Genomic DNA, 27,958 nt, shown 5'->3' on the forward strand with positions numbered 1-27,958 from the left:
GTTAAGATGACCATTGCTACATAAAATAAAAATGGAAACAAATGAAATAAATGTCTTGCGAACTCGCTCCGAAGCCCCAATCAAAAGATTCGCGAAACGTGCTTCGGAGTCGCGATCTGAATCAAATGTCTTGCAAACTCGCTCTGAACCCACGATCAAATGATTCGTGAAACGCGGTTCGGAGTCGCGATCTGAATCAAATGCTTTGCAAATCCGCTCAAAAGACCTAATCTCAAATGATTCGCGAAACGCGATTCGGAGTCCCGATCTGAATCAAATATTTTGCGAACTCGCTCCGAAGCCCAGATCAAATGATTCGTATAACGTGCTTCGGAGTCCCGATCTGAATCAAATGTTTTGCGAACTCGCTCCGAAGCCCAGATCAAATGATTCGTATAACGTGCTTCGGAGTCCCGATCTGAATCAAATGTTTTGCGAACTCGCTCCGATGCCTCAGATTGTGGTTAATCTTCCAGATCAGTTTGGTCATATAAAGATTTCTCTTTTGAACTCCCACCTCTTCTGTGGGTTTTATTGTTCTGGGTCTGAATTTGGGCTCCTGGGGTCTCGAAAAGAAACATTTTCAAGGTACATTCAAATTACATTACATGAATATGTTACAGTTATACTAAATTAACAGATTTGTAAACCGAAAAAATCAACGAAATCAACAAGTGAGACAAATGTGAGCTTTCAATTAATAATTTTCCAAACCTAACTAAATAACTGGAGGCAAAGTTTTTTTTAACTGCACGTAGATAACAAACCTCTGAAATCGGTTGATAAGTGAACGTTATCTTATTTTTATTCAGTAAAAACCGCAGCTCCCCCGTTTACTTTCATTTGTTTTAAGACAGTCTTGCCCTCACTAACATGGCGGACGCGTTGACGTATCGCGGCAACGGCTCAAAGCGGCCAATGAAGCGTCTAGGTATTTATATGTCTATGGGTACTGCAACCAAAATTCGGACTTAATAGGGAGTGGGAAGGTTCTCCGTAGACAGGCTCTGTGTTTACCTTAGAATAACGCTGGAAATATTCAGATAATCATATAATCTTAATTAAGAAAAAAAAAATATTTATATTGTTTATATAAAAAGCGTTTAATTACAAAAATATACATATATAAAAAATCATTATTAAGAATAAAATGTTATATTTTATAATGAATTTATTAATTGTTTAATATTTTATTTATACATTTACTCCGGGAGTCCACAAAACACATACACGTATGTGTAAATGTTCCTTATTGACCTTGATGATTTTTCAAAATTATTTGAAAAACATTTTAGGCAATGTAAACGCTTTTTAATCAATAAATGTCAGAGATTATTGGGCTTGTAACGTTATTGACTTTTATTTTGAAAAACAATTTCACCCGGAAAAGGCATCCGCAGAACATGTGAATGTTGTGGTTCGAAGGTGTCAACTGTAGGCTGCAATAAAGTTGCCATGGTTGGAAGCCAGTTTATATGGTAAATGCTTTTATTTACCTTCAAGTGCTCACTTTAAATACAGCACTTGAGTCGCGATGGCCGTCATTGGCTTTAGTAAGAGTCTTTCATATGCAGGCAGGCGGCTGCTGAATGTGACACTGTTCAGGTCAATCACGAGAGGATCAGTATGCAGATGTCCAGCCATTCACAGGACTGTTAACAGCACCAAAGCACACGCTCCACGAGCTTTCCATACATCCCAGTCTGTGATGGTCTCTAAAATACTGTCTGTGGACGAGATCTTCAACAAGAAGTCTTTACATGACTATCTGAAGAAGAAGGAAGTGGAGTATAACACATGCCTGCAGTCCCTCAATACTGAGAGCCAAACATTGGATGAAGAGGATGTGAAGATGAAAAGGACCAGCCTCTCTGTGTTAGGACCTTTAGTCCAAAAAATAAGAGAATTAGAGCAGAAACAGAAGGAGCTGGAGGACACGCTGGACTTGTTAAAAGGTATTTCACTGGAAAGGCTTGCTGGAAGTGAAAAGCTTTGTAGGGTGGCTCTCATTTGCATCTCTATCTCTTTTCAGATAATGAACCAGAATTACTTGAGCTTGCAGAGTTGGAGAAGGAAGCCTGTCTAGCAGCCGTTCAAGATCTCAGACAAAAGGTGAGGTGTGACAGGCTCTCGTTAACATTCCAGTCACATTTATTAAATAAATTACCTGTATTGACTCTCATACAGACCTGGGATGAGATGAATAACACAAATACACTTTACAGACTTTATGGTTTGAATCTCACATATCCACGTCACATTTTAAATTCCAGAATTAAAATTATATATATATATAGATATATATATAGATATATATATCTATATATATATATATATATATATAGATATATATTATTATTTTTATGGAAATGAAGCCTGTTTTAGGATCATAATTTTATATATTATAATATTTCATTATTAGTATGTTATTATACATTATCATTGTAAAGTAAATGAGCATGAACTAAAATAATATATAAAACCAATATAATATTAAATAATAATAATATAATTGAAATTAATATTATTGTTGTTGACATTTAATATTACCATATATATATAATATGCATATTGAAATCTGCTGTTAACATGTTTGTATAGTAGCATAAATATAAAGTAAATGTAAATGAACTAGAAACATATGAAATAAGTTTAAGATAACATTTAATATTATATAATATTAATATTGTATTATATATATATATATATATATATATATATATATATTATTGTAGCAATAATAATATTAATATTATTGTAATATTATTGATATAATTGATATAATATCAATATATAAATTATGCTTAAAGAGCTATTAAAGGCAATACAATAATAGTAACAATTTAGTTAGTCAATCCAAGTTAAAATATAAAAAAAATAGTACTATTATGTAGTAAGTTTTAAAGTAATGCAAACTGAGTCTAAGTGCTGTTTTTCAGATTTTATCTCTTCTGATCCCAGAAGAGGAATCAGACATGAGTGACCTGGTCCTAGAGGTCACCGCTGGGGTCGGAGGTCAAGAGGCCATGCTCTTTACCGCAGAGATTTTTGATATGTATCATAACTTCGCAGCTTTCCACGGCTGGGGTTTCTACATCCTGGAGGTCATGTCCAGTGAGCTAGGTTGACAGATTTGTCCTCTATAAATGCTTAATGATAACAGTAATATTAAGTGCTTGGGTGGATTTAAGTCGGTGCTTGCATCTGTTGTGGTCAAATGCCCTGAATCCTCATTTCCAGTGGTGTATGTGGTTGTTTAGGAGGCATCAGACGTGCAGCCGCCAGTATCAGTGGTCCACTCAGCTATAAAAAGTTAAAGTTTGAAGCTGGAGTCCATCGTGTCCAGAGGGTCCCGAAAACAGAGAGTAAAGGTCGCATACACACCAGCACCATGACGGTGGCCATACTTCCCCAGCCCACTGAGGTACAGAGATCCTCAGCTCTTATTGATATTCAGAAATGGATGATATATCAGGTGTTATAATTAAAAACAGATTCAGGATTCCGCTAGAAAGTCAGTATTCAGGTGTGTGTGGTTCTAGATCTTACTGCATGTTCTCTTAATCCGCACAGATCTCATTTACCGTCAATCCTAAAGATCTGAGGATCGAGACGAAGAGAGCCAGTGGTGCAGGAGGACAGCATGTCAACACCACCGACAGCGCCGTGAGGATCGTCCATCTGCCCACAGGTCGCATTTAGGACTTATTTTATGGAAATGTCACAGTATTAATAATTATTTAATGCCAGATAGATAGAATAGATAGAATTTTCTAGTGGTGTCTCATGTCCTGCAGGACTCCCCGGAGTGAGACGTGTCTATGTTTTGTTGTAACTTCAGGGACAGTGGCTGAGTGTCAGCAGGAACGCTCTCAGATCAAGAACAAGGAGACAGCCATGACCTTACTGCGGGCCAAACTCTACAGCGCCCGGCTGGAGGAGGAGACCAGTAAGAGATACCTGGCTCGAAAACTACAGGTCTATTCATTCATTAGTCTTTATTAGTTAAGCATTAAACCTATTTTCTTTCTGAAGTAACTTTCCTGCAAATTTCTTATCGGTGCACCTTATTCAATAAATTATATGACCCTGGAACACGAAACCAGTCATAAGGGTAAATTTCTCGAAATTTAGATTTATAGATTATGCTAAAGCTGATAAATAAGCTTTCCATTTGGTTTATTAGGATCAGACGATAATTGGCAGAAATACAGCTATTTGAAGAGAAAATCATCTTTAAAGTTGTCCAAATGAATTCTTAGTTATGCATATTACTAATCAAAAATTACGTTTTTATATATTTACAGTAGGAAAGCACAAAATATTTTCATGGAACATGATCTTTACTTAATATCCTAATGATTTTTTGGCATAAAAGAAAAATCAATCATTTTGACCCATACAGTGTTTTGCCTATTGCTACAAATATACTCCAGAGACTTAAGACTGCTTTTGTGCCTTTTGTGTCTTTTATTAAAATATATTCTTGCTGTTCCTCTGAAATAACTTCATGATCCAGTAAAATCCTGCCATTCATTTAGTTTCTTTAAATATCCTGTTTAACGTGTGTTGCATTTAGTAAAATGGGTTGCAAATCACATTGACTTTAACTTTATTAATTATGGGATATAATAGTTTTTACTGATATTATTTGGTTTATATAAATTGCATTTACTTCTCTTGTAACAGATTGGCAGCAAAGGCAGATCAGAGAAAATCAGGACTTATAACTTCTCTCAGGACCGGATCACCGATCACAGGATCGGAAAAACCGTTCACGACGTGCATGGATTTTTACAAGGAGAGGAACTGCTGGAGGAGATGATTGTGTTCCTGCAACAGTTTTCTGAACAGGAATCTCTTATGGACATTCTCCAAGACAGTGATCAGAACCAGTAGTTATCTGCCACAATAAAGAAATGTGTTAACATTTGGTTTATGGGTGTCAGATTGAATTATAAGCACAGCCGTCTAGTCTGAGAGGAGCATAGAGATTCTCACTCTTTGTTTTCTCTTGAACTCTAACACAGCAGTGTGAAATGCTTTTGGTGGGGTGTTCGTTTTCTTTTCAGCCAGTTTGACTTTTCCAGCTGTTTGAGATTTGAGAAAAATTATTGCCATTTCAACGCAAAGAGCAGTTTCTAGCTTATAAAATATTATTATTTAAGCTGAGTATAACATACATAAACTTTTTCTTTTTACTTTTTCAGACTTGGGAATAACGTACTCAGGACTCCCAAATATTTCCAGTATTTTAAATCACAGATTTTTAATTATCATTTAATATTATATATACAATATTAATATTGTATGCTCTCTCTCTCTCTGTAAATTATTGCATTGTTATAAGCAATCAATATAATTAATAATAATAATAATATTTAACATAAAATTATAATAATATAGTATATAATAAATTAAGATTATTTAATTATTAAATGAAAGCTGTTCAACAAGTAGTAACAATTTAGTAAGTTATTATCAATATTTAAGATGAGTATAACAATTTAAATATATTAGCCTACTTTTTCAGATATGGAAATCACATACTCATATTTAAATATTTATAGCTTTTTAAAATCCTGGTATTTATATAAGGTGTTTCAGCCAACAACAAATCACTTTTAAATTCCATCTTTATTGACTTTTTTCAAAAATGCGCTTTTTTTCGAAGCGTGGATTTCATTGGGTGGCGCTCTTCATGTACGGCTCCGTTGAACGTGCGTCATGACATCATTTGAGTCGTCCGCCCAGCGCTTTCATTGGCTGCGGGTCGTTTAAAGGTTTTTCGCTGCGCCCTGATTGGCTAGAAGGTTTTGTCGCGAAATTTCAAATGAATTTGCAAGTGGCGCTTTTTCCCCGAGACCACTGACTATTGTGTGCGGCTCAGATGTTTGCACTGCCACTGAAATAGCGACCAGGACACGGTTCTAAGAACATATGAGGAATATATAAAAGTGTTTTTCTTTTTTAAAGGTAAGCGACAACCGCTTTAATGTTATTTTTTGTAAATTCTGAAACTTCTGGAGAGGATTTTATATCCGTAAATGCTAGATGTCCGGCCTTGTTCGCGTTTCCCCTCTAAGGGATAGTCTCAGATTAAGGTTTAATATTGTGTTTTTGTAAATATTTATACTCTAGAAAGCATCGCAAGACACCAAATGACCAATTTTCGTCTAGTCACATTGATTTGAAGTTTTATTTTTAAGCTAACATGTGGTGCATCATGTGCCACGTCAGGAATGCACGCATTTAGGCGCGCCAAATTAAAAACGCATATCAATCATTTAAAAAAATAAATGCATTGCCTGTATAACGTTTAAACACATTGTGTATTATGCATAAACAAGTATGTATTCTGACATGTATTATCAGTGTGTCTTAATATCCAAAGTTGTAATAAAACTTGAAGTCTGGCTAATGTTCATTTATTTAAATCTATATCAGTGGATGGATTAACTTGGATTTTGTGTATATGTGTTGATATATTATGTAATTCTTTGTGTTGTATTAGACATGTACAACATGAAGCGAGTCAACAATTGAATGCAACTCCAGTAAATACTCATTTACTGCTTGTACACAGTCTGGCCTATGTGCATTTATAGGAAATGCTCATGTTACTAAAGGTTGTGTAAATTAATAACATGTCTTGTTTGCTCCTTTCCTCCAGTTTGCTGGATCAGTCTCAATATGAAGTGTCCAAGCTACAGTGATGATTCAACAGTTTTATGCCAGATGGCGAAAGCTGAAACAGACCTCGGTGAGGTGAAGGGCCACACGGTTTCACCACGGAAATCACCCTCGAGCAAAGGCCCTCACAATAAAGAAAACAACCAGAAAAAGCGGCATTCTGTAGACGTGACATCAGACGACGAGGTCATTCTCAGCAGTGGCGGTCTGACTGAAGACAGTGGCTATTTTTCCCTCCAAAACAGCCAAGTGGATAACGGGGACGTGGATGCTGCGGACTCACTGTTGAGGAATGAAGAGACACCTGTGTCCTCTCAGTTGTTGAATGTGGAGTGTCGTTCTGCACCATGTCTGCCCGTGTTGAAGTTTCAGGAGGAGGTGTGCAGAGAGCTGACTAAAAGCTTTAAAAGGAGCAAAAGCTTTGACTGGACTGTCGTTGATAAGGTTGCTGAGAAACACGGGCTGCATAATGTGATCGGTGGGAAGATGGGACGCCCATTTGTGGACATCCTTTGCGGCCTGTTGAGGAAAGACATGAGGCATATCCTTTCCAGGATACTGGGCCTGTTGGGAGATTGTGACTTAGTGAGGTAATTTCCTGTTTAGTTTTATTTCTTGATCTGTATCTTCCACTGATGTGAATCAGAATGACTGACTGTTTGGGGTCTCTTGCAGCTGTAAAAAAGTAAGTCGGACGTGGCAGAAAATCATTTGTGAAGATCAGACGGCCTTGCGGCGCTGCAGAGAAGCAGAAAGATCGTTAAGGGTAAGAGACTTACAGAACGACACAATTGGACCAGTTCATCCATGTGGCTTTCTAATTAAAATTTAAAGCACTAGTACATTTGTTCACCATCATGTCATTCCAAAGCCATGGAACGCTCCTCTGCGGAACCAGTTTTTAACCAGGTTCAGTTCACAAAAAATACAATGGAACGTGAAACGTGTGGTTACAAACTGATGAAATCTCATCTTCTATGTTCCACAGAAGAAAGTCATACAGGTTTGGAATGACGTGAGGGGGAGCGTGTTTTCCCAAATTTTACCTTTGTTGCACTACACCAATAAAGATCTGAAAGCATTTTCAAACTTTGAAGTGTTGCTGGTGCAACTCATTGTGTGCTTCTTAGCCATGTAGAGAATCTTGGTCTTAAATGTACCCAAACACTGGTAGAAAGTGTGTTTGTGTGTAGTTCAAAATAATGGAAACCTTCATAAATGCTTGATTTCATATTCGGGTTCTAAGAGTGTTTCACTTTGTTGCTTTCAGGACTCTGGTCGCCTCATGGGCTCATTATCACGAGACTTCACCTCGAGCAGGGTGGTGTTCTCCAGCATGCAGACCGTCGCCTCTACACCCGTTCACAAGGCCATTAGGAAGCTGCAGTGCCAGACGGGTGGAGCACAAAATGCGTCCACGTCAAGTCGCTTCCAACAGTTCCATGAGGTAAAAAAAAAACACCACCAAATGATCTCTTTACTTTAGATGCATGTGGTTGACAGCTGTTTATAATGTTTCCATTTATTCTTCTAGGTTGCCCAGTCGCTCAAACAGCATGAATCTCTGCGCTCGTGTATCGTCTGCAGCTCTGCAGCACGGTTCGACGAAGCCATGCAGCGGGCCGTATGCACGCGCATCAGCTGTGCATTTGACTTCTGCACATTGTGTCAGTCAGCGTTCCACGGCTCTGCCTCGTGCCGCAATTCGGTCCAGACCAGATCGGCTTCACAAAAAACACTCATCGCCGGCTCGGCTCGAAGCAAAAGGAGCGTCCGTCGCCTCTGAGCACCAGACGGAAAAATGTTACAAGAACTTTTAAAAAGCTACCTTTAGTATCTTAACTGTTTTGAAGGACTTTTAAAAAAATAAGTGTTTTATCGTCTTCCCAAATGTGAAGTGAATTTGGCCATGTTTGTGGTCACTGCACAACGTGAAAATACTACGATCAACCTCAATGCCAAAAAAAAAAGAGACTTCAACAAGGAGGTTAAACAGCCTTCTCAGTGTTGTAAATAATGTTTTATAAGATTTTATAAAAAATTGTAAATGTTTTATTGATGAAATGATCAATTCCGATCTGTTTTATCACAGAAATTGTACATATTTAAATGGTTGAATAAAGCCTTTGTATATTTTTAATCTTGGCTTCTATGATCTGGTCAGGTTTGTCCTAATGAGTTTGTTTGCAGGTGGTCAGCTGGTAGGTTGTGCTAGTTAAGGTTTTTTTTTTTTTGGTCTGTTGAAGACCCAAAATGGAGACCAGGCATGGTTTTCATGCTTGTTGTTTTTTGGCTAGATGGCACCAGAGAGCTTTTCTATTAGCACCCCATTGCTCTTGTGCCATTGTATCTCTAGTTTCACCATGCAAATTAAAGCATTTTATTCCGTAAAAGATCCATTTTAAGCCAGTCCTGTTCATTTTTTTGTTTTTGTTTTTTTCAGAGAGGAGGTTTCCACACAACTACAGACACTGAGGCTTTGTTTAACAATCATTCACTGTCCAGTGTGATTCAGCGGTAGAAAACCGAGCTAAACGCAATTAACTACCTGCTGGAATCTCAGTTAGTGTCCCCCCAGAGAAAAGATCTCATTTATTGCACAACATTTACATAATATGCCCAATTTTCTCATTTCCATTATGCCTGGGCTCATAACCATGTTTATTTTCAAAGAACCAAAACAAGACTTTTCCCTGATGATTCTGGTCATGTGAATTACAATGATTATGGTCTGAAATGCAATAATCCAACTTTCCTGAAGTAGGAATGAGCTATCATTTTAATATCATCATCATCCATTTAACACTTTTAAACAACAACCTCTATATAAAATATGATTGAATGCTGTGAAATTAGAATTTTGTGCCATGAGAAAACATAAACCAAATTGTTGGCAAGTAAAAACCATGTCAATGTTAGATTGAAAGATGATAAGTATGGATTAAACTGTGCTTGAAGCAAAAAACCATTTAACCTAGAAAAGGTTAAAAGTATAATTGATTTTTGGATTTCATTCTACATGACTGAAATAAACACTTGGATGTTTAATAGACATTTGTTTGCTCATAAAAATCCTAAGCATGTCTTTGCACAAACTGCGATGGTGAGGGTTATTATAGTTAATTAATACTAAATCCGTGAAACCTGAAATAAACTTTAAATTATTTTAGTAAAATTCGATTTAGATTTTAGTATTTAATATTTAAATAGAAATGTCACATAAATGTTTAAGCTGAAAAAAAAACTTATTGTAATAAAAATATTTAATTTTATTTAATTAACTTATTTCAGCTGTTGTCAAGAAAACATTTCTCATTTAAATTTAGTTTAACTTGAAGTTTTAAAATAATAAAATGAAAATAAAAATGAATATATATGAATATTATAAGATATAAAAACTAATAAAAATACACAAGTGTTAGCTAAAATTAAATTGAAAACGGAAAATATAAAAATATATTAATAATTTCATAATAATATTAAAAAAAGCTACAACAGTATGTCAATACTAAAATAAAACTATGGTACAGTGATGGAGTCAGATAGTACTAATTTGATACACAGTATACCATGGTACCATGTCAAAAATCGTGGTACTTTTTGTTAGTGTGAAAATTAAAAAAATTACAGGACACTGGGTTAAATTTAACAACTTTTTAAAGATGCACAGAAGCCAACAAATGCAAAAGAAAGGCATTCGAGTTTTTGAGCATGCATTTAAAACAGGCTTGTTTTATCAATCCTTTCTGTGCATTCAACCAGTTCATAACCATAAATAAAGGCAAAATATCCTTTCCTCTCTTCTGTGATTAATCTTGAAATCCACTATGGCGCCATTGTTAATATTTTCGGCTCCTTTATGATAAATGACTTGTTTTCCCTCATTTGAATGTCACTGTGGATCAAAGCATCTGCTAAATGAATAAATGCAAATGTAAATTTTGACAAAGAACCGGACAAGACAGGACCTGTTTGTCTATTCATTCTAAAGCTGAAATATAAGTGTGTAGTTGATGATGCTGTGACTGTCCCAGAGACAAGCGGTCATTTCCCATAACTCCCCTCCGAGCAAAGGCTGAATACGGCTCTTAAAAGAAATAGATCACCCAAAAGTAAAGATCTGCTGAAAATGTTCTCACCCGCAGGCCGTCCAAGATGTAGATGAATTTGTTTCTTTATCAGAACATACTTGGAGGAATTTAGCATTGCATCACTTGCTCACCAGTGGATCCTCTGCAGTTAATGGGTGCCGTCAGAATGAGAGCCCAAGTTTAAAAAAATTCAAACCGTTGCTTCCAGCTAAAATATAATCCATAATAATAACGCATCCCCCAGTGAAAATGTACTGTACATACATCCCCTTTTGTCATCTCGCATCAAAATCCACCCACATATTTCAACATCTTTAGAAGTGAAAAGTTGCGTGTTTGTAAGAAACAAATCCATCGTTAAGATTCTGGCTGAAATTTGAGTCCTCTATGCATAATATTGCTTTATCCAGTGAAAAAGTCATCTTGACTGAATCAGGAGAGAAAATGCACAGATCAGTGTTTACAAATGAAGACAGTCAAAACAGCTCTAAACAAATATGTGGATGGCTTTTAATGTGAGAGGAGAACAGGTGAAAGACTTTTTCATGAGAGAAAGCGTTATTATAGATTACAGATTAATGAATCGTAACTATGGATTTGTTTCTAACTTGCAGATTTTCACTTCACAAGACATTAACTGATGGACTTGAGTGGTGTGGATTACTTGTGCATTATTGTGGTGTTTTTATCAGCTGTTTGGACTCTCATTCTGACGGCACCCATTCACTGCAGAGCATCCATTGCTGAGCAAGTGATACATTACTCCAAATGAAGAAACAAAGTCATCTACATCTTGGATAGCCTGAGGGTGAGTAAAATTTCATGTTTAGATGCACGATTCCTTTAAATGTCACTTCCGGATTCCTCATCACTTTTATTCCTTTATTTCCAAATTAATATGTCACCATTGGGGTTGTAGTTGCTGCACGTATAGGACAAAAATATAAGACTGCATGTGCAATTGTAAAAGGACAGATTTGGAGTGAATTAGGATTGGGATCATAAAAGCAGGGTTGTGTCGTTGAGAAATATTCCATCATTAAGGTCTTCCTCACAGTATAATTAATCTCGGAGCTGACCTTTCTTGGACGAGAAAAGCTCTGTGCCCGTATAATATTGTATTTCCATTTTGATTTATTAAACCACGGTCTGTACAAATGAAGCTCCAAATCAGCCAAGGACACAGAGAGCAAAACATGTGTTTACACTGAAACACACATGCACACACACACACACACACACACAAAACATATCACTTATTATGAGTCATTCTGCTTGGGAATACAAATCTAATTTTTCTGTTGGACGCTATCAGCTGTGATTAACCTTTCAGACTAGATGCAAACTGCTCTGAGTGTGCGTGTGGGTGATATTTGAACATTATTTGAGTCACATCTGGGTTTAAATTTGAGTTAAGGGCATGTGGGTTCACTGAAAATATGTGAACTAGGCTATTGGCACTAAAGAATGCATTATTATGAAATCGGTCTTATAAAACGGAGAGTTCTGACTCACTAAATGCTGATAAATGCATGCTTGTGATTGGATATATTCATGTTTTGTAACCATAAAAATTGTACTGTTAGGCTAATTTACCACAATCAAAAATGAAATAAAATAAATAAAAAAGATTAGAAAATCTATTAGAAATACTAGATGTATGCATCTGATTTGCCTATACATTTTCATTCATTTGGATTTAACCATTTTAAAATAAAAATACTTGATGCATATTTGTCCCCTTACGAAAGGAAAATATATTTACCAATATATTTCTTCAAATATATTGTGATATATTGTAATATATTATTTTCCCTTTTTATTTTCTAATATTTAATATATTTGAATACATTTAATAATATATTGATGATACATATATTATATAATATATTGCAAAATATACAAATGATTGCCGCTTTCAATATATTGCAATAGATTGGAAAAAATAAATATATATAAGAATATATGCCTAATATATTACATGAAATTTTCCAATATACTGCAATATATTTTCGTTTCATAAGGGTCAATCATTCATAAATGAAATTTGTAAGATTTACCCAGAAAAACCATGGCATAGTTTATTATTAACATTTGCATCTATTTAATTTTATTTTAATAATATTTTAAAAATGCATTTGTTCAAATTGCTTAGAATCAGCATAAATCTGTTGATTATGAAAACAATTAAATTTGTTTCTGGTAAAAAGTATGAAAATGGTCAAATATCACTTATTATGAAGAATAAGCAATATTCAGTATGCAATAAAAACTATTTAATATTCTTAGAAACGATATGTATGAGACTGAAACAAATTAGATTTATAGATGATAAATATATAAACCTGGTTACTGTGTATCTATAACATTTGAATTATGAATTTCATTTATGCAAAATTGAAAAATATGCTGAATTTAAAATGTTAAAACTGCAAAGGTATGGAAATTTTAAATGCAATTCAGACATAAATCTCAGATTTAGGCCTAAATATTCTTGGAGTGTATATTACTTGGTCAGTTCTTATCTTAATTATTAACATTTGTAAATAAATCAGTAGTTCTGACTCTACAGTTATGTTAATGCACTGTAATGACAGATTTATTTATTTTTTGCAGTATGTTTTAAAAGGAAGTACTATTATTCTTCATTCAAAATGTCATGTTTAATTAAATGTGTTACTTGCTTGTTTGTAATTAATTGTAAAATGTATTTCTGAGTGTTTTCTTTATTTAACATAACTGAATCAACCTAAATACATTCATTTATACCAACACAAAGTTGTTTTTATGGGTTAAATTGGGTAGAAAGAGCTCTTTAGGGTAACACTTGCATGTTTTTACAGTGTATACCACTTTAAGATCTCTCTTCAGCCCTTCAGCTTTCTTAAAAAGACACATGTCCCATTCAAGCCATTCCCTGTGAAACGAGGGGCATGTGTGATGTTTATTATGAATGACTGGCATCAGTCACATGACCGTACATCAGGGGTCTAAAGGTCGACTCCTGTCACTGTGATGGTCTTCAACTAGCACCGCCACCGGCCCCAAGACAGCCGATCCGCTCTGCTGCTCTCACGCAGTCACGTTCACCAGAGATTCGGCAGGAACACGTTAGAAGCGTGCAGGACAGATGCAGAAGTGGGTTATTATGAGTCATTTCCATATCAAATGTTGTTTGTCCTTCATTGTTGTGATCCACTAGCGTACATTTCTTCTCTGCAGTTCCTTTCCTCCCCCATATATTAGCATAAAATGATACAGAACATGTAGGGATTAATATATTGGCGGTCTTGCGTGGCTGGATAATTCTGTTAAGATTTGTTTTTGTGCATTTCTTTTCTAAGGAACTGCTCTCATCTAAATGGAGAAACACAAATCATGCTCTATTCAAACCTTAAAAATTAGGTTAGTTTAATTAAATTTATTTACATTTTTCATCAAAGAGGGATGCATTGCACTGATCAAGTTACAGTACACACATAACAAAAGATTTAAAGAAATGCAGTTTTTTCTAACTTTTTTCTATTCATCAAACTATCCTGAAAAAAAGTGTCATGGTTTCCACAAAAATATGAAGAAGCACAGTTGTTTTCAAAATTATTAATACAAATATTTCTTGAGAAGCTAATCAGCATATTTTCATGATTTCTGTATGATCATGTGACACTGAACACTGGAGTAATGATGCTGAAAATGTAACATTGCATCACAGGAATAAATTACATTTTAAAACATATTCAAAAAGCAAACAGCAATTTTTTACTGTAATAATATTTCACAATTTTTCAAAGGTTTTCAATCAAATAAATGCAGCCTTGGTAAACATGAACATGGATATGTACCATGACTGAACCTTGGAGTTTGTACATATAAAAATGCTATCAACAAAATGTCATCTATTTGCTTATTTATTAATTGGAAATTATTCTATAGTACTATAATGAATTCTCAGAGTACCAAAACTGACTACAAATGTGTACAGAAAGAGTGCAATGCACAAACACACACACTCACTAATGCTGGAAACAAGTAGTTCCTTGCCAGCCATTTCTACGCTGAATCACTTTAAGTGGTAATGCACCCATTATCAGAGTAGAGCTGGTCAGTGTAGAGTCTATCCATCTATTTTTACCTGCTGTGGTCAGCAGGTCCATTTAGCCATCCAGTAATGAGAGCTAATGAGCTGTTCCTCTCCACACGGCCCTGGACAAATCACATAGCATCTGATTAGCACCACAACAATCCAATAGCCAAAGATTAAGCACGGTCACCAGAGTCTTTACATCATACCTGTGATCAGATCCAGATAAGACCAAGAAATCAGTATTTTGTCAATACGTCTGAACTTTGTATTTAGCAGTGTATATAAGCTTTCCATTGATGTATGGTTATGTTATAATAGAACAATATTTGGCCGAGGTACAACTATTTGAAAATCTGGAATCTGACGGAGCAATCTAAATATAAATACTGAGAAAATCACCTTTAACTTTGTCCAAATGAATTTTTAGAAATGCATATTACTAATCAAAAATTAAGTTATTTTTTAGATATTTTACAGTAGGAAATTTACAAAATATCTTCATGGAACATGATCTTTACTTAATATACTAATGATTTTTGGCATAAAAGAAAATCGATAATTTTGACCGATACAATGTTTTTTTTTTTTTGGCTATTGCTACAAATATACCCCAAAGACTGCTTTTGTGCTCCTGGGTCACATTTGATACATGAATTTCTGAAGCCTCTATATTTCCAGCATGATTAAAACTTCTCTGAAAACCTGTTGCACACAATCCACTACATGCCTTCTGTCATCTGATTTATAGTTTAGTCTTTTTTAGCAAGTATAAGACCTTGTCCAAAAGTCCATCTTCAGCTTGTGGTTGACGTCTGTTTTTGCTGTGAAATCTTTACTGGATTTTATAAAGTAAACAGAAGAATAACTTTTATTTTGTTAGTAATATTTAAAGATGAACTCTTACTGGACCAAAAGCAACTTCATGTTCATGTCCATGTTCAAATGTGAGTAGCCACTGATAATCAGGCTTTTGAGAAATGTTAACTTGTTCATCTCTCAGTTATCATTGTATTTCATTGCATGTTTTGTAACTGCAGAGCTTTGATCATAAAAGTAAGCATTTAAGACACCGGAGATACAGAATGACAACTGATACTTATATAATTTTCTGTATGTATCTGCTATACTGTCTTAAAATCTCATTGATTTACATTACAAGCTCAGAATTTCATGTTCATCTTCATATGCACCAAGTTGCATATTTGTGCTCAGTTTGGGCCTGACGTGTTTTTTCCTCCTTGAATATGTGCTCCATATTCCCCTATATCACTATGAGCCATAAAACATGGATAAATGAATTAGCTCATTAGCACTAACATATATTATATATTGAACATTATGCAAATACAGGTGCATGAGTGATTTTTGTGAGGGATTTCAAAATATTTAATATTTTTTTTGATTGTTTGTTATTGTCCATTCAGCTTGATTTCTAGCTTTTCCAGGAAGATGGGATGTGCCACAAGGATTACAAACGATGAGCTAAAATGATTGAATTAGAAGAAACCCAGCCACAGAAAAACACACAACAGCCTCTTCAGTTACCCCAAGTATACATCACTAGAGCACTAACAACCTGCCAAAGCAATCAGAGAGCAGGCACTGACTGACCATAACCTTTATTCTTTACTGTTAAGCTTCAGACATCCTAGAATCAAAGGTTTGCACTAACCTGAACTTTAACTCTATTCAAATTATGAACCTTTTGAAAAAATTTTGTTGTTGTCGTATTTTTAATTTACAAATATGATTTACAGCATTATCAAACAAATATTTATATATATATATATATATATATATATATATATATATATATATATATATATATATATATATAAATTAAAACTTTTGTATTTGTTCTGGTTGGTACATGTTCATGCTTAATATTATAGAAGAACTAAAAGTTTTTCAGTTAGAGTGTTTTCAGCGTATTCATTTTCATATAAAAATACGGCATGCAGTTGCATCAAACAATGGTGTAAACATCATACAATGTAAATTGTGATAATTGTAATTAATAATCGCAATTACAATTTCAAGGGAATAATCGACAACTATGAATTACAGACAGAACTCAGTGTATGCAGGCAGAGGGAAATACCTCTAGCTATCTCAAAATAACAAAAGGCGTGCCACAGGGATCAGTGCTGGGTCCACTGCTTTTCATTCTATATATAAATGACATGAATCATAACATATTGAAAGGAAATTTTCATTTTTATGCAGATGACACTGTACTGTATTGCTCAGCACCTACAGCAGTCCAGGCCCTCTCCCAATTACAATTTGATTTTAATATGCTTCAAAAAAACATTTATGATCTGAAACTTGTTTTAAATGCTGAAAAAACAAAAGTAATGCTTTTTTCAAATTCAAAATCTAAATTAAATCTGCCTTCAATCATTACTTCTCAGGGTAAGAAGATTGAATGTGTTTCTAAATACAGATATCTCGGTATTTTAATAGATGAATCTCTTTCTTTTACTTCTCATTTTCAGCAGCTGGCAAAAAGATTAAAACTTAAACTAGGGTTTTATTTTAGAATCAAATCCTGTCTCTCGTTCAAATCTAAAAAGAGGTTAGTTGCTGGTACTTTTATGTCTATTATTGACTATGGTGATGTTTTATATATGCACGCTTCGTCTCAAAGTTTACATGCACTGGATACTATATACCATGGAGCTTTGAGGTTCATCACTGGTCTTAAAGTCCTCACTCACCACTGTGAACTGTATGATCGTGTTGGATGGTCTTCTCTGTCAACACGGAGACTTCAACACTGGTATGTTTTTATATATAAGGCTATTTTAGGTCTTCTTCCATCCTACCTTCTGACCTACATCAGTGTAAAAGATATAGGGACTTACAATCTTCGGTCCCAGGATCTTGTTCTTTTGTCTGTACCAAGTGTTAGAACTGAGCTGGGGAAAAAGGCGTTTAACTTTGCTGCTCCCTTTGCATGGAACAAGTTACAGAAAAATTTGAAACTTAATAAGCTTGTCTCATTGGTTACTTTTAAGAGGATATTAACTGACTTGGAAACAGCCTCATCTGGCTGTAGTTGTTCCTCATGATATGCTAAGGATTTGTGGTTGTTGTATCTGCTATTTGTCTTATGTTATTGTGTATTCTGTGTTGTATGTATGGTTGTACTGCTGCCTATCTTGGCCAGGACACTCTTGAAAAAGCGATTTTTAATCTCAACGAGTACTTTCCTGGTTAAATAAAGGTGAAAGAAAAAAAAAAAAGAAAAATTTTGTTTTGCCACAATTGTGCAGCCCTTTAATAAATCATTATTTGTTTACAAAAAAAATTTTTTTAATTTTGTTTATACATTTTTCATTTAAAACTATGCTTTACGTCATTTAAAATAATGCTTTACAACCAAAAATAATTTACCTAAATAATTTTGCATTTAGTTAGTTGTTTTTTAAAAGTTGTTTTACAACCAATTATTTATTTAAGCAAAATAAATGATAAAACTCAAAAGTTGCTTAAATATATATTTTTGTAAAAAAGGTTTGTGTTTCCAATAATAGTTATATATATTATATTATATTATATTATATTATATTATATTATATTATATTATATTATATTATATTATATTATATTATATTATATTATATTATATATAATTATTATTATTTTTTCCATAATACAACCTTAATAAAACAGCTTGCAGTTTATTGTGCATATGATATACAAACGTCATATTTAGTGACAACACAGCTAAGTGATCAGCACAAAATGGCTAAATCCTTATTTTTGTGTCTTCACCGCTCAGTTGTCTCTTTTTAGATATTTATATCAATTATAGGTTAAATGGTGCAAACTAAACAATTTTTCCAGGCCAAAGGACGACTCACAATAAATGTAATTTGACAGACATGCCTAATTTTGGCAACTAGAGTCCCATCATAGTGCATCTCGTCTTATATAAACGCCTTTTCTGGCATTCCATGTCCTCTGACATTTATGATTCAAAATTTCCAGAGCTGCCTTTAACACATTGTAGATACGCTGAGTCACAGGCCAGCTGATAATAATGACCGTTTCCTTCAGAAGTTCTCAAAATGAGGGCCGAACACTCACGAAACGAGACCTTCAGCAGGAATTACATGAGTGAGTGATGTGTTTTCAATCGCACATCTTATGCTGTTTGATTTGGTGGAGTCGTCTCAATGGAGAGCAGACAAACCCTTCTGTATACGACTACATATCATCATCCCTTGACACTCGTACATCATTAAACCGACTGTCTGTTTTATAAATTTACTATCTTTTTGTAAAGAAATGTGTGCTATACAATCTTGAATGTTTTATTTGTGTCTTTCTCTGCACCTGTATAGTCCAATTTATGTGTATTTTCAAGACACAGAAATATAACTGAACATTACTCAAAATAATGGTCCATTATTCTAAACGGCCGTTACTGTGAAACCAAAGAAAACAGGTAGAACCTGACCATAAATCAACTGCAATTCATGGGTAAAGTTTGTTTTGCAACATTAAAGTCGAGCGCAGTCAAGCATTTCATGACTCTTCAAACTTTTATTATACTTTGAATGGCAAAAATAAAGATATCCAATGCCCCGACCCTCCCGAACCCAAACGATCCCTCTAGAGTTAGAATTCAGACAGAAGAAACAGAAATATGTTCGTCAAATAATTCATTTACAAAATGCACGTTGACTTCATGTGTTACTTCATCATTCGAGATCCAATCAGCAGTCTTCAGGTCCGAATATGCGCTTCTCACCAGTCCGGGGCTTGTTTCAATGCATTTATTGTTCTACAATTTACAGGAAACATGTCAAAGCAATTTGGTTTCCAAGGCCAAAGCACGCTATGTACATCTTCAAGCTAACATCTCTCATCAAAGTTTATTTTCAATGTACAGTGCAAACATTTACGTCATAGGTAACCACATTTTTCGGTTTCAACACGTTCTTTTAGTAGTATGTTGATGTCCTATACTAGACTGTGTAAATGGAAAACCTATGATGGTCTCGAAGAGTTGTTTTCTTGTCTTCAAACCGACCTCAGAGGGGCTAGAAGTGAAAAGATCAGTATTAAAATGAACTGTATTTACCAGTTTGCAAGCACTTTTATTAAAACAAAGTCATATGCATGTCTCCGTCTAACGTACCAATGGTATATGATTGAGAAGTCGGTCTACAGTGACGTCATCGTAGCTCTCCCGATACGTGGTCTCTCCTCCAGTCGATTCCTCCTGCAGGCTGGGTGGGTCTTCTTGACTGAAAAGAGGAAAAACACTAGTAAAATAGCCTTTTTATTGCTTAACATCATAGAAAATGTTCTTTGGTTCAGAGTATTTCATTATACTAGCAACATCTTGGATGTAAAGGCTTGGTAAAACCCACGAAAGCAATAACATGCTGGTGCTTAATACCTTCTCTTTCCTGTGAGAATGGAGTTGAGATATTTCTTCACCGCCATCTGCTTGCGAAAGCGGCTGTAGTTGTCTGTGAATATTGCGTCTGAATGACGCTTCATCGGTGCCTGGTCTTCCATCAAATCATCACTAAAATCATATAAAGAAATATGTCAGTCATGAATTTACAGTTTACATTCATGCATTTACCTTGTGATGGTTATCTATTTGGGAAACAGATGTATTGAACTTGGTGTAAGAACGCACTATATTCAATGATAATTCAAACTCTCCTTTCATGCTGACATTTACCTTTATTCATTTGTCCGACAATTCATTATAGGATTATATGGCTGGCATATAATCCTAAAGCCATTTTAATAATTTGTTTATGGTTTATTTGTTTATTTTAACCAAATACAGATTTACTTTATTTACTCCAATCCGGAGTCATAGATGCAAAATCACACCACTAACAGAAGACAAAAACTCTCTTTGCACCTAAAATCTTTGATTATATTGAATGATTACCAAAACATAAATCCAGTTATACCAAATTCAGTTCATAGAAGCTCTGATCTTAAAATAGTTGGAGGTGGTTTTCTGGTTTCAGCTCACCTTCAAGCTGTTCTGGTCTGGTTTAATGGTTTAGAAGGATTTCTTTAAGCTGGTTTCAGCAGGGCTATGAATTATGTTGTGGAAATGGCCTTTAAAATAAGATGTCTGTACCTGACCCGCTTTCCGATCAATGACTCCAGGTACCGTCTGGCAGATAACTGTCCTAGAAGTTTACTGTATCCGCTTGTGAAGAGCCCGTCTGCGTGTCTTGTATCTCTGCACAAAGACACAGAACCAAGTGACTCTCCAGAATCCAGTGTGAATTACACAGCTGCTCTTATAGTTCATCAGATTTGTTATAACTCAGCTTGGTTTAATCATATAAAGGCTTTAAAGTTTTTTTTTTTCTACAATCTCCCTCACACACACACACACACAACAAAACATAGTTAAGCTAAATAACAAACATTTTCAAAGCTCCTACACTGTATATTACGTGTAGAAATGTTTCTATAAGAGCAAACCATCCATTAAGCATTTGGAGGTAGTTAAATCAATTTAAAACTACACTGTGCATCTATAAACTACATTTAAAGTAGAAACTATGTATAGCCTATATGGATTTGGTAGGATCATATAGCATGGCAAAATTATAATTTACATAATTATCTAATTAGACGAAAAAAAAAACTTTGTTTCACTGTGCTTTTGTCGGGTTGATTTACCTGCGCGCGCACCAATCTGATGGAGAGAAAAACGCGCGCGCATGTTCCGATATAGAAAATGCTTTAAAGCATCACAAAAGAGTTAGGAATTAAGTTTTATTCATGTGCTTTAAGAAGATAGAACTCTTACCTCATGGAGGCGAAGGGTAAACTTAAGGTCCGGGCATATAAAACACTGGAGAGAGTTATGAAGAGCAAAAGCTGAGAGCCGTTCCTCACGGGCATTGCTTTACACCTGTGTATAGGCTACATGAAAACATGCTGTTTTTACACACTAAATAAAACGACAAACATAACTGAATTTTACATCTTGAATGCAATATTAAAGACATTTTAATGGATTTGAAAAATTAAGTCAAAATATGCAACCTGTTTTCGGTGTTTGAATATATTATAAAGAGGTTTTTTTTTATAGAAGACCTTTCTGTTTTATTAATTAAAAGTGATTATGCTTTGCTTAAAACCATTTTAAAATTAGTTTCGTTCAGTGAAGTCCTGTCCTGTTTCGTTACAAGACTTCGGTGTTCTATTATAATACTATAATAATAAGAAGAAATGACTTATACTGTTTCATCTGTGAACATTAATTAATGTAAATGCCGTGCCATTTATGTTTATATATGTTGTGAATGTAAAATAAAACTAGTCTAAATGAATGCAACATGCACGTAAGTAAAAAGCGCCTATGGTAAATGTTTAACTAAGTAAATGCAATCAAAGGAACTCACATGGGCTATAGAGATGTGATCCGCGCGCTGATCGGGGTCCTGAAATACCTCCAGTAAAACCTCCCAAAGTGACCAGGTGGGGTTTTAAGTTCCTTTGCGCGGTCTTGTGTCTCTTTGAATAGTCTCACCCCTCGCCTCGTTTTATATGTCTGAATACTTTCCATCAGACAGGAAGACAATCAGATTTGATTTGCGTTAATACGTCACGAAGAAAGTCCCACTGGGATTGATGTGTTCGTCATTGGTCGACAGGCACACAAACACACACACTGGTGAAATTAAGTTTGAGATTGCTCAGAATGTTTTGTATTATTCCTGGTGATTCATTCTTTGGATATTTGTTCGCATGGATGCACTTTTTGGTCAAAGAAGAGATAGAGCTGAGACAATGCATGAAATAATAAACCCTGCATGACTTCCCAAGTCAAAAAAACATTAAGAAAATTCAAAAAGACGTGCACATAATTTTTTATTTAAAATTTGGAACTGATCTAAAAAAAAACATCTTAATGGGGATATTATGAAATATGTATTCTACAAAATCTTTAAGGACACATTTCTATAGGTTCCATGAAGGAGCTTTGACATCCGTGGAATCTTTCCATTCCATAAAGAAGTTCTTTACAGAAAACAAAAACAAATCTAGATACTTAAAATATGCATCACAAATTAAAAGAAAAAAAATGTGACAGATGATGACAGACAGACAGACAGACAGACAGATAGATAGATAGATAGATAGATAGATAGATAGATAGATAGTATATTAAAATAAAAAAATATCTGTAATGAGTCCTCTGTGGGCTGCTGTGGCTTACCCGCATCTTAACCCCGATTCAGTCCTTTTTGCTAACTGGATCACTCTCTTCATTAAATACATCACTGCCAAATTAATGAACAAACATGGTCAGTTGTTGAGTGCTGCTAGTGACATAAACCAGACTCTTTAAAGCATAAAAACAGGAAATGTTTACATGCATAAGTGTCCACCAAGACCCTAGAGACAGTCATCCTGAACACTCATTTTAGTTTGCACTGTCGTCATTTATTCTCATAATCAGTAATATTATGTTAGCTTGCTGTTGGCCTTGTATTAGGACTGTCCTCATTGTTTGAACAAAGGTATGGCATCTAGATGTATGGTGAGCCCTCTAGGTTTCACATTTAACTGCGGTAACAGTGACCTCTGTCCTCTGTCCTTAACAGTTTTATTTGATCTGGATCGCTGTTTTCTAGGGTCTCCTTGTGGACAAAGTGATTAATGAGAGATGTAGACTGCAGATGCAATGCCTATAAATCAAGTTTACAAATGGAATTTCAGTCTTTATTCTGTATTCCCAGCCTTACATCTGATGCATCAAGACAGAATCTAAGTGCGAGACTTTCTGGCTGGATGAATTAGACGGAGAAGTTTAATATATAGTGTTAGGAGGTTGTTTAAATCAAAAATCATCAATAGGAATAGTGATGCTTGACAGTGCAAGCACCATTAACATGCAAGTTCAAGTGTCATGTGATTTCCTGATCCCTTTTCTTCCTTTGCTTATTGTTTCCTCTCTGTTCTCTCAATGGACCTGTCTATAAAGTGTTAAAAAGACACATGGACAAAACAATAATAATATATCTTTAGGGATGCCTAACACACTAAAAATGCATGAAAATATTTTAATTAAATCAATATGTTAATGTAAGGTTTGTAATATTTAGCATATTGTCATTTGTATGACATTCATAGAGGAAGAATCAGTTATAATCTGTCAATCAATCAATCAATCAATCACCTTTATTTATATAGTGCTTTAAACAAAATACATTGCGTCAAAGCACTGAACAACATTCATTTGGAAAACAGTGTGTCAATAATGCAAAATGATAGTTAAAGGCAGTTCATCATTGAATTCAGTTATGTCATCTCTGTTCAGTTTAAATAATGTCTGTGCATTTATTTGCAATCAAGTCAATGATATCGCTGTAGATGAAGTGACCCCAACTAAGCAAGCCAGAGGCGACAGCAGCAAGGAACCGAAACTCCATCGGTGACAGAATGGAGAAAAAAACCTTGGGAGAAACCAGGCTCAGTTGGGGGGCCAGTTCTCCTCTGACCAGACGAAACCAGTAGTTCAATTCCAGGCTGCAGCAAAGTCAACACATCAATATCGACTTCCCTTTTTGTCTTTATAAATTTATGCATTTAGCAGACGATTTTATCCGAAGTGACTTACATTGCATTCATGCTAACAATTTTTCCTAACATGTATTCCCCCAGATTCGAACCCCCAACGCAATGCTCTACCAATTGAGCTACAGGAACACAATTTATACGGTGGACCAAAACCCAGTGACAGATAAGTTAGATAAATCCTTAAGTGCGTCCAGATTAATGCAGTGAATACATCTGTACATGGCCACACAGAGGACATTAGCTTCAATAATGTTATCAGAGCATCATTAGATCTGTAATGAAAGCTAAGGACAACAGCGTCATGCCCCCGAGACCACCGTTCCACATGGCCAATCACATTATGTTGCTATCTATCTATCTATCTATCTATCTATCTATCTATCTATCTATCTATCTATCTATCTATCTATCTATCTAAATGAAGTGTAACAAACTGAACACACAAACATTCACAGACAAAAATGTTAACTGTCATGGAATATTTCAAGCCTTTGGGTTTATTTATGATTAATGTTTTGCAAACACTGACAAAAATGTCAAACTGTTTTCTGGACATCTTCTCACGCCTATGAACATCACACTGTTCCTCACCGGTTGCCTGTGTATTGTATATGACTCAGATATATATATATATATATATATATATATATATATATATATATATATGACAGCATTCGATGGTGAAATATTTTCTCCACACAACTCTGTCGTATTGTGTAATTCTTCATTCGATATTGCCAATCAAGCTAAATCAGCTCAAGTTCAGCAGGGCATGCAGTGGAATGACTTGGGTTTAGTCATATACAGAAACAATCTGAAGGACTGAAAATCAGTTCTGAGGTGACGCTTGCCATATGTGTGAGAGGGAGGAGTTTTATTGAAAAATAATCGAGTGAGATGACAACACTGGAGACACATTCATCCAGCCGCACACTATCTAGCGCACATTAAGAATCCCTGTGAGTCTACAGAGGAAGCATGCAACTCCTATTCTGACTCTATTGAATTCATAGGTCTCAGCACATCCATCGCTATTGTGTCAGTTTATGGGAAATAAAATGCCTGAAACTCACTACCACCTCAGAACCTCCATATAGTGGTTTCACTCAAACAGAATATGTTCCTCTATTGATTGCACAAAACAAAACAAAACAAATAAAAATATGAATAACTTTTATACAGCATGCATGATACAATATCACACTTGCATCAAATGCCAAGCAATGTTCCTAAAATGTATTTTTCAGTCATATACAGCAGTCAACATTTGAAGTGGGTCAAAACCTTTCATCAAAGTTGTCCTAAATACAAAACAATACCCATTCTTGTCTTAGGACAACTTTGATGAACCTTTTTGATCCACTTCAGATGTTAACTATCACTTTCATTTAGAGAACTCCAATTCAACTCATTTTCTTGACCTGCATCCTTCAGAGAGCAAATAGAAAGTGTTATTAATAATCAGTGGCTTCAGGTTTTAGTGTGGATGTTGCTAAATACATTGCAGATATGCTGACTGAATATAAACCTAACAGAGCACTCAGATCATAAGGATCGAGTCAGTTAGAAATACCAAGGGTTCACACAAAACAAGGGGAATCTCCGTTTAGTTATTATGCCTCCCACAGTTAGAATCAGCTTCCAGAAAGGATCAGATGTGCTAAAACATTAGTCACAATCAAATCTAGACTCAAAACTCATCTGTTTAGCTGTGCATTTATTGAATGAGCACTGTGCAATGTCTGAACTGTTTGCACTGTATTTTATGCAACCTGAAATGATTGCACTGTATTTTACATATATTTTTAACTCTTAAATTCCTTTTAACCCTTAACTGCCGCTCGACCAAATGGTTGAGCACATTTTGAGTCACTATATTTTATTGAGAGGAGTACCTAACTTAATTCAAGCTGATTGAGCCATCTCTACCATCTGGTAGAGGTATGTTAAGCCAAAAAAAATCAACAGCATTTGTCACAACACTTTTTCTTTGATGGATGTCAGAGAAAGAAATCACTCCTGCCATGTAAACTGTTTTTGGTGAAATTTTGCAAGGTAAGCATATTTTTTTGACATATTACACTGTAAGAGCCCTAACTTTATAAAATTATTTTACTTGGTGCCATGAAAAAACTTTAGTATGTTTTCAATAATTTTTCAAAAACGTGCTCAACCAAATGGTTGATTTGTCACTTTATGGTAAACGTAGAAAAGCTAAGCTAATGTTTTAAAAATTATGGGACGTGTTGGAAAAAAAATACATTGAGTGTGGTAACTAATGACATAAGGAGATAAGAAATGCAAACAAAAAATGCTTTTTTCTTGGAGGGGCAGTTAAAGGGTTAAATAAATTGTTTAATAATTTTCAAAGTTTTTAAATTCCTTGTTTTATTTTGGTGATTTTATTAATGATTATTTTACTTTATTTTATGTAAAGCACTTTGAATTACCATTGTGTACAAAATGTGCTATATACAAAACTTGCCTTGACTATGAAGTTTATACCACTGATATGGAATTATTTTGTTCATATTTAAGAAATTACCAGTTTTTAGAGTACAAACATGGATGGTATTATAAACCATAGCTACAATAAAATATTTATTTGCTCTTCTTTCAACAGATCTTTTGTCATTATTATTAGGTGCATGGTATACTGTAGTTAAATAAAATGTATATTTGAATGAAGTTATAAAGCAGATTTGTGGAGTATATAGGACTAAATTACTTTCATTTGTTTTGCATACACTTTTATCTGAATCAAATACAGAATACAACAACATAAAAGATAAAAAAGAGACATTAACATGAGAAGTGCAATTAAAATGCAATTAAATTAAATCATGAAATTGTTTTTTTCATGCAGGCAATCACAAAGAAAAGTCCTAAGGGACCTCAGTAAACTTCAAAGGGGGCTTCAAAATGTCTTAAAGATTATTAAAAAATATATATATATTTGAAATATACAACAAATTAAATCTTTTAAATATATTAGTGCGACATAAGTATCTGTCACAAATCCGGTCTATGAACTTCCATTCACTCCAGAGGTCACCCGCTCACTACATATGCTGCATCCGAAAACTTAGGCAGGTGACTTGCTGCCTTGCTGTCTAATCAGTCAATGACTTTGCAGGCAGCGTTTTTGCCCAAAGGCACCTCATGAAACGCATTTCGGACAGGCTTCTGAGGCGGAGTAATGGTTTAATGATCTACAGCAAAATATAGAGAGCTTTGGTAATAACTAAGTGGATATTTCATTACTGCAATATTAATTTCTCGCTAGAAATTACATAAAAAGTGGAAAACGTTGTTCAGAAACATACAGAAGCCACCTTTATTCTTTGGCTTAACTGTCACAGAATGCAACCCACAGGATTGTGGAATATCAAAGGCAGCGAAGGATACATCTATGCTGCCTTCAAAAACCGGCCAGATGAAGGCATCTCAGGAGACAGGAAATTAAGCTGACATTGATTTCGGACGTGCCTTGATGCCT

General features: G+C 34.8%; 3 protein-coding genes across 4 annotated transcripts; 2 read left to right on the plus strand and 1 right to left on the minus strand.

Annotated features, from left to right (window-relative positions):
• The first annotated feature begins 1,371 nt into the window (after positions 1-1,371).
• On the plus strand, positions 1,372-4,932 carry LOC113112292 (peptide chain release factor 1-like, mitochondrial). The gene is made up of 7 exons (XM_026277723.1): positions 1,372-1,955; positions 2,033-2,112; positions 2,940-3,123; positions 3,261-3,424; positions 3,574-3,691; positions 3,842-3,978; positions 4,690-4,932. Exons 1-7 carry the CDS (start codon positions 1,535-1,537, stop codon positions 4,897-4,899), a joined length of 1,314 nt encoding a protein of 437 aa, XP_026133508.1. The 5' UTR covers positions 1,372-1,534; the 3' UTR covers positions 4,900-4,932.
• Positions 4,933-5,600: 668 nt separating this feature from the next.
• On the plus strand, positions 5,601-8,833 carry LOC113112293 (F-box only protein 5-like). The gene is made up of 5 exons (XM_026277724.1): positions 5,601-5,976; positions 6,674-7,283; positions 7,369-7,459; positions 7,964-8,140; positions 8,228-8,833. Exons 2-5 carry the CDS (start codon positions 6,694-6,696, stop codon positions 8,477-8,479), a joined length of 1,110 nt encoding a protein of 369 aa, XP_026133509.1. The 5' UTR covers positions 5,601-5,976; positions 6,674-6,693; the 3' UTR covers positions 8,480-8,833.
• Positions 8,834-19,524: 10,691 nt separating this feature from the next.
• LOC113113137 (VIP peptides-like) lies at positions 19,525-22,553 on the minus strand. 2 transcript variants are annotated; one of them, XM_026279318.1, is made up of 6 exons: positions 22,278-22,553; positions 21,680-21,795; positions 20,996-21,100; positions 20,285-20,416; positions 20,021-20,129; positions 19,525-19,922 (listed from the first exon to the last, which is right to left on the minus strand). In XM_026279318.1, the coding sequence occupies exons 2-6, from the start codon at positions 21,772-21,774 to the stop codon at positions 19,914-19,916; spliced, it is 450 nt and encodes a 149-aa protein (XP_026135103.1). In that variant the 5' UTR covers positions 21,775-21,795; positions 22,278-22,553; the 3' UTR covers positions 19,525-19,913. The 2 variants fall into 2 exon arrangements, with proteins under 2 accessions (XP_026135103.1, XP_026135102.1); XM_026279317.1 differs by having other exon boundaries at positions 21,680-21,784; positions 22,278-22,546.
• Positions 22,554-27,958: the final 5,405 nt, after the last annotated feature.

The sequence above is a fragment of the Carassius auratus genome, chromosome 13 (assembly GCF_003368295.1).
Source record: "Carassius auratus strain Wakin chromosome 13, ASM336829v1, whole genome shotgun sequence".
Classification (NCBI taxonomy): Eukaryota; Metazoa; Chordata; class Actinopteri; order Cypriniformes; family Cyprinidae; genus Carassius; species Carassius auratus.

What these genes read in the sequence shown, in the direction of transcription:
- LOC113112292 (XM_026277723.1), top strand. Translation starts at nt 1,535, where the DNA reads ATGGCCGTCATTGGCTTTAGTAAGAGTCTTTCATATGCAGGCAGGCGG. An exon ending in TACTTCCCCAGCCCACTGAG is followed by an intron (nt 3,425 to 3,573) that starts GTACAGAGATCC and finishes TAATCCGCACAG; the next exon opens with ATCTCATTTACCGTCAATCC. An exon ending in ACCTGGCTCGAAAACTACAG is followed by an intron (nt 3,979 to 4,689) that starts GTCTATTCATTC and finishes CTCTTGTAACAG; the next exon opens with ATTGGCAGCAAAGGCAGATC.
- LOC113112293 (XM_026277724.1), top strand. Translation starts at nt 6,694, where the DNA reads ATGAAGTGTCCAAGCTACAGTGATGATTCAACAGTTTTATGCCAGATG. An exon ending in GGAGATTGTGACTTAGTGAG is followed by an intron (nt 7,284 to 7,368) that starts GTAATTTCCTGT and finishes GGTCTCTTGCAG; the next exon opens with CTGTAAAAAAGTAAGTCGGA. An exon ending in AAGCAGAAAGATCGTTAAGG is followed by an intron (nt 7,460 to 7,963) that starts GTAAGAGACTTA and finishes TGTTGCTTTCAG; the next exon opens with GACTCTGGTCGCCTCATGGG.
- LOC113113137 (XM_026279317.1), bottom strand. An exon ending in TTGATCGGAAAGCGGGTCAG is followed by an intron (nt 20,417 to 20,995) that starts GTACAGACATCT and finishes ATATGATTTTAG; the next exon opens with TGATGATTTGATGGAAGACC. An exon ending in ATTCTCACAGGAAAGAGAAG is followed by an intron (nt 20,130 to 20,284) that starts GTATTAAGCACC and finishes TCCTCTTTTCAG; the next exon opens with TCAAGAAGACCCACCCAGCC.